The sequence below is a fragment of the Rhagoletis pomonella genome, unplaced genomic scaffold (assembly GCF_013731165.1).
Source record: "Rhagoletis pomonella isolate Grant_MI unplaced genomic scaffold, Rhpom_1.0 Rhpom_scaffold_00001, whole genome shotgun sequence".
NCBI lineage: Eukaryota > Metazoa > Arthropoda > Insecta > Diptera > Tephritidae > Rhagoletis > Rhagoletis pomonella.
Genome location: NW_023458555.1, coordinates 86,210,391 through 86,216,279, shown reverse-complemented (window position 1 = coordinate 86,216,279; position 5,889 = coordinate 86,210,391). Strand labels below are relative to the sequence as shown.

The window sequence follows — 5,889 nt, the reverse complement described above, 5'->3', positions numbered from 1 at the left end:
TTTATATTAGAACAAGGTGTACACTTACATTTGACACTGACTGTATAAAAAATTTATGTAAACTAAACAAGCAAAACAAAAATAGTCAAAACTGGTCTTAACTAAACTTAAGCACCGTTGTTATCTAGTAAATAATCAGTTAGTTCCTCTCTCAAGGTAAATGCTTCCATTGTGGAACGGTTGGAATGAGAAATTCGTATGGATCTCATATCCGTCGAAGATTGTCTCCATGTTCCAGGAGTGAAAATCCCATTTTCCTCGCGATCCACTAAGCTCGGATCGAAGTAGCCCCCATTCCTGTCAAGCATCAAATAATTGTGCAGAACTACTGTTGCTAACACTATTTTGTCCACATTTACTGGGGCTGCATTTATAGTGGTGTGAAGAATTCTCCACCTGTTTGCCAAAATTCCAAAGGTGTTTTCGATATGCACCCGGGCAGATGATAATTTTTTATTAAAATAAAGCTTTCCGGTTGACAAGTTCCGACCTGGGTATGGACGCATAAGATTGCGTCTAAGAGGAAACGCGTTGTCTCCGACAAAAAAGTATGGAAATATTTTGTCCGTACCTATTTAAAATATCTCATGAATCAACTGTTGATAAAAGCGTTAATATACGAATTTACCGGGAAGGTTATCATCTGGGGGAATTTCAAGTTGGTTTCGTAGAATCATCCTGCCAAAGGCGCTGCGGGCGAAAATTCCTCCATCGCTTTGGCTTCCCAACGCACCAACGTCAACGAACACAAATGAATAGTTCTGATCGCATATTGCCATGAGGACGATACTAAACGTTTTCTTGAAGTTATAGTAGAGGGAACCACTAGATTTAGGGCAAATTACTTTGATATGTTTGCCATCTACAGCTCCGAGGCAATGCGGCATTCCAGTTTTTACATAAAACCTATTCATATACGTAAATTAAATTAAATAAACGTATACTTTTTTGGGTACTAACCTGTCAGCAATGTTTTTCCATTCTGTCTGATTTGGTTGAGCTAGGTAAATCTCATGGAGCTCTTGCCAAATCGCATCGCAGGTTTCATATATAATTTTTCTAACTGTTGAAAGACCCATCTTATAAGACCAAGCTAAATACTGTGGGCTACAGCCTTGTGATAAATATCTGAAAATTAATTTTTACATTTAATTTTATACATATGTACATAAGTGTATGTATATGTAAACTAACTTACATCAAAGTGATTCCCAAACGGGTCTCTTCGTTTATTGGTTCCCTTTTAGAAAAGCGTTGTAGTCGCCCTCTAAGCAACGTAAGAAGAACCTTAAATTTTTCGATGTTCATTCTTGTTGCCTTAAAGAAATGCTCCTCGTCTTTTAATTTAAGTTGTGCAAAGCAGGTGTGATGAAAACTCAAATTATTTCTAGTGAGATTCACCGGCCGGATCCACCATCTCCTTTTCAAACGCTGGCTCGCAAGAAGATATATCTTCATCATAACGAACATCACGTTTATAATTTTTACAATTTTAGTGAGCCGCACAATTTGTTCATTCATTTTTATGTATACACCAAATATTTATTCTTTTTCAAACGATTGTGTCAGCTGTTTTCGTTGCCGCTCTAATTGTGTTAAAACAGGCGAAATAGCTGGGCGAACGGTGAACGACGGCATCGCGCAATTCGGCGAACTTCGCCGTTCGCCGGGTATTGTGTTTCAAGCGTTATACGTATACAGAAACGACGCAGCGAATTTCACTTCAGTCTGCTTTCAGTTTTCATGAGAGTAACACCACGCTTCGCCGTTGAATAGTTTTATTCGTAATTTTAGCGCGTTGTTGCCACCTATATATGTAACAATGCCCAAAATGGCTGCGTATGAGTGCCAATTATAGTTTTCGGTTTTAAGAAAAGCCAATAATGCCCAATGCTTGTTACGTGGTAATACGACTACTTGGAATCGTACTTTTAATATAAGGCAACATTATTTGTCATGGTAAAAAGTCAAACTGCCGAACTGTGTAAACCAATTTAAAGTGTTTTGTAATGGGTTTTATGTGTATATGTATTAGAGTCCAGCGCAATTGTATTTGCTGTATTTCAGTCAATAAGTACTCCTTGCATTGTACTCTACTCCCAACACATTGTTACTTTTTTTCCGCATACATACACTACTTGGCGTTGAGAAAGTAAATACTTGACGTACTTGCTATTACTCCACCAAAGTACGTACTCTACTTTCCCTCATCGCGTACGAGAGATATTTGCTGCTGCCAAAAGGGAGTAGTAAATCTACTCTCTGTATACTTGTAGTACGGTAAGTACTTGCGTATTAAATTTCAATTCTGGTTGTTAGCCTACTAGTTGATATCGTTTGCAGCGCTGGTCAGTGAAATTGAAAGAGTAAAAATAGAATATGGAAATCGACGATGTAAGGAAATGTTTACGGCCTTATTTATAAAAAATAACGTAGATTTAGACAGTTGTTTAATGTGACATTTTCATAAAACTTTTGTATTCAAGCAGCTTTTTAAGTCTATGTATGTACTTAAATTTTTATGAAAGTATTATTTATCGTCTCTAATTTTCTATAAAACTATTTGCAGTCATTAACCAACAAATAAGTTGTCAAAAACAATAACTTAAGCAATGCTGCTATACGAAATAAAATTATTAGTGGCAAATCAAAATTTTGAAAAGTGCCGATTTTCACATCCGATAGTTGGACATGGTAGCGACGAGATGTACGAGCATTTTTTTTCTTAAGAGCTGCATACTGATTTTTTATAGAAGAAAATTTATTTTCCATTTATTGTGCGTAATTTTATATGAATTTTTAGTTTTTCTTGAGAGCCTTTACAAATAAAAAAAAATTCGGAATATGTACATACATATGTACATACATACGCAGCCATATAACTTGATTTCAAGAGAAACGAATTTTCATTTGGCACGTTCAGAAGGCGAAACAGCTCAGTAACTGGTGCGATTGCACCTTCTGAACGCGTTGCTGCGTACTCCTGATCAACTGAATAGTTGCGTGTTAGATGATCGCAGTGTTGCCGCCGCTCAAAGAACTTTCTAACCAAGCTTAGACGAAAAAGTTACCAAATGTAAGGAAAAATAACCAATTTTTTTATTAGATTAACTCAGGTCATCACAAATTCTTTTATATAGTACGTATAGACAAATTTTACAAACAAAAGAAAATCAATTTTCATTTCCATTTTTGAAAAGAAAATCCTTTTAAGGCTGAAAATAAATGAAATACATTCATATATAACTATATATATATAAATACATATTTTAGAAAATCAGGCATCCCGTATTAGGTGCATATGTATGTTAATATCTTCGTAAACATTAGCAGACTCTAAATGACGTTTTTAAATAAATACATAGGTACACAGTTTCAACGTGAACAACCACATTGTAAAAATTTTATAATTAAGATTAAACAATTAAAAATTGCCGCTGTGGTGTAGTGGTAAGCAGTGGCTTCCACTCCGCAGCACCTGGGTTCAAGCCCTGGTAAAAGCAACATTGCAAAAAAATATAGAAAAAATGTTTTTTCTTAACAGCGGTCGTCCCTCGGCAGGTAATGGCAAACCTCCGAGTGCATTTCTGCCATGAAAAATAGCTGCTCATAAAAATACAATCGCCGTTCGGAGTCGGCGTATAACTGTAGGTCCCTCCGCTTTGTGTGACAACATCAAGGCGCACGCCACAAGTTGGAGGAGAAGCTCGGCCAAACACTAACATATGTATGTGCCAATCTGTTATTATTATTAATTAAAAATTGGACTGTATTGAACTATATCGTCGCTCAGCGCGAAGTACCTCGTATACGCCAAACGCAGTAAATAAATTTTACAAAAGCGCGAAAAAACGATTTTTTCAGAACTGTGGAATGGTATTTCCCTTGAACCTACTTGCTATAAGATTATTATTACAAATCTTAACATAAATTAATAAAGTAAGCAGTAATGGAAAAATAATTACCAAATCCCTTTTTTATTGTACATACATTACGTGATATTGGATTCCGCATATACGAGGTATTTATATATGTACTATCTGAGTATGTATTCATTTGAAGTAGTCTTTAGCCGACCATGTATATTATGTATTCTGTATATTATAAAACAAATACATACATATGTAAGTAATATTAATACATTCATTCCAAATATTCTCACTTGGTTTCACTGCTGGGGCTGCCATTGCTGCTGCTACTCTTCTCAACCTCGACAGGTCTAGCTGGCCTATGTCTTATAACGAACCTAATTTGAAAGTTTTTTGGAAATACATATACAAAATAAAACCAAAATTGTGTATTTTTTTCTCACTTATCCATAGAATTGAGCCCGTATAAATTAACTTGAAACACCAATTTTGCGCGGAATTATAATAATTTTAGCGACTTCTTAATGACTCTCGTATTATTCAAACGTCATTTCATGTACATACTATGTAGGTTTGTGCAAAGAATATAGAAATGGTGTAACTGCGGGGCCGTTTTAAAAACTTGGCGATTAAGTCAACGCGATTTATTAAAGACATGAACCGATAATAGTTGCACTCTCGAACTTTTACATGTTCTTTTGCATATGTAAACACATGATTATTATCGGAATAAGTAAAATCTTGAGTTGCCATTTTAGTAGTAACAACTTTAGTTAAATAACCATATTGAGCACAATAAATGTATTTGTTTATACTATTTTTCAAAGATTTAATTATTGTATGTATACAAAAATTAGAAACTTATGTAAATGTTAAAAATAACCAAAATGAGAAAGATCTTAACAACTTCACAGGCAAGAAAAAAATAACCAAAATTGGTTAAAAGTAACCAAAACGGCAACACTGGATGATCGTGATATTTTTCTGATCATTTGAGACAACATGTTGGTGTGTACCTTTGAGAGTTGAATTTGACAGCTAATGTATGAAGTCGTTCAAAAGACGCATAACGATCACTGATTTTTGTTTAGCAACGGTTGCGCTCAACTGCTGCGCCTTCTGAACCTACCTATTGATAACTTTTATTTTTTGATAACACTGCGACAGCTCAAATTGGTATTGAGTAAACCCAAATGCAAGATAGAGTTTTTGAATTTCATTGAGTTTTTTTAATAAATACTGAAATTAGAGGTGTATGAATGGCGAAAGAAAAACTTCATCCGATTTTTTTTAAATCGAAACTACATTTTAACATATGTACATATGTCCATGCATACATATGAACCCATGGTTTCAATTCTACGCATATCGTCAGGGTTTTCCTCTAAGGGTGGGTAACTCAGCAAATTTATAGGAGTTGACTCAATGACTCCAACTCACTTTAAGGAGTCAGCTCATTCAACTAACTCATTTGACTCTTTGTATGTTACACTCATTCGTATCGTAGACTCGTTTTGAGGCATAGATGCGGTATAGCGGCCGTTGAGATAAAACAAAACTTTAAAGTGGGCGTGGTCAGCTCCTTTCTACTGATTTGAAAGGTGTAATTTTTTTTGTGCGCAAATTAATAGGGCGGTGCTAGGGGGAGGGTAAAGGTGGAATTTTCAATATGTTCAAAAGCTTATATTTCGAAACCTATTGTACCGAATTTCAAAATGTGGATATGGTTGGAAAGGCAATTGATTTGATATGCACATCTTTATATATCTTACATACTAAGAAAAACTAAAAAAAAAAAACGAAATTATAAGAATTTGTAAGATTTGACATAACACCCGCAATACAAAATACATGTGGTTGTTGTTGTTGTATTCTTGCCACCACCTTGTATAAATTCGTTTCGTGCAAAAACAAAATGCAAGACTTTGCCATGCTAAACACTGTGGCGAAGCGAGAGAGTTATATGGACAAATATGAGCCACTATGATTCAATTGATTCATGTGAGCCCTACGGCATCAA

General features: G+C 35.1%; 1 protein-coding gene across 1 annotated transcript; it reads right to left on the bottom strand.

Moving 5' to 3' along the window:
* Window positions 1–22: 22 nt before the first annotated feature.
* On the bottom strand, window positions 23–1,852 carry LOC118748405 (protein ALP1-like). Its single transcript, XM_036482790.1, has 4 exons — window positions 1,199–1,852; window positions 961–1,128; window positions 629–906; window positions 23–571 (listed from the first exon to the last, which is right to left on the bottom strand). The coding sequence occupies exons 1-4, from the start codon at window positions 1,519–1,521 to the stop codon at window positions 108–110; spliced, it is 1,233 nt and encodes a 410-aa protein (XP_036338683.1). The 5' UTR covers window positions 1,522–1,852; the 3' UTR covers window positions 23–107.
* Window positions 1,853–5,889: the final 4,037 nt, after the last annotated feature.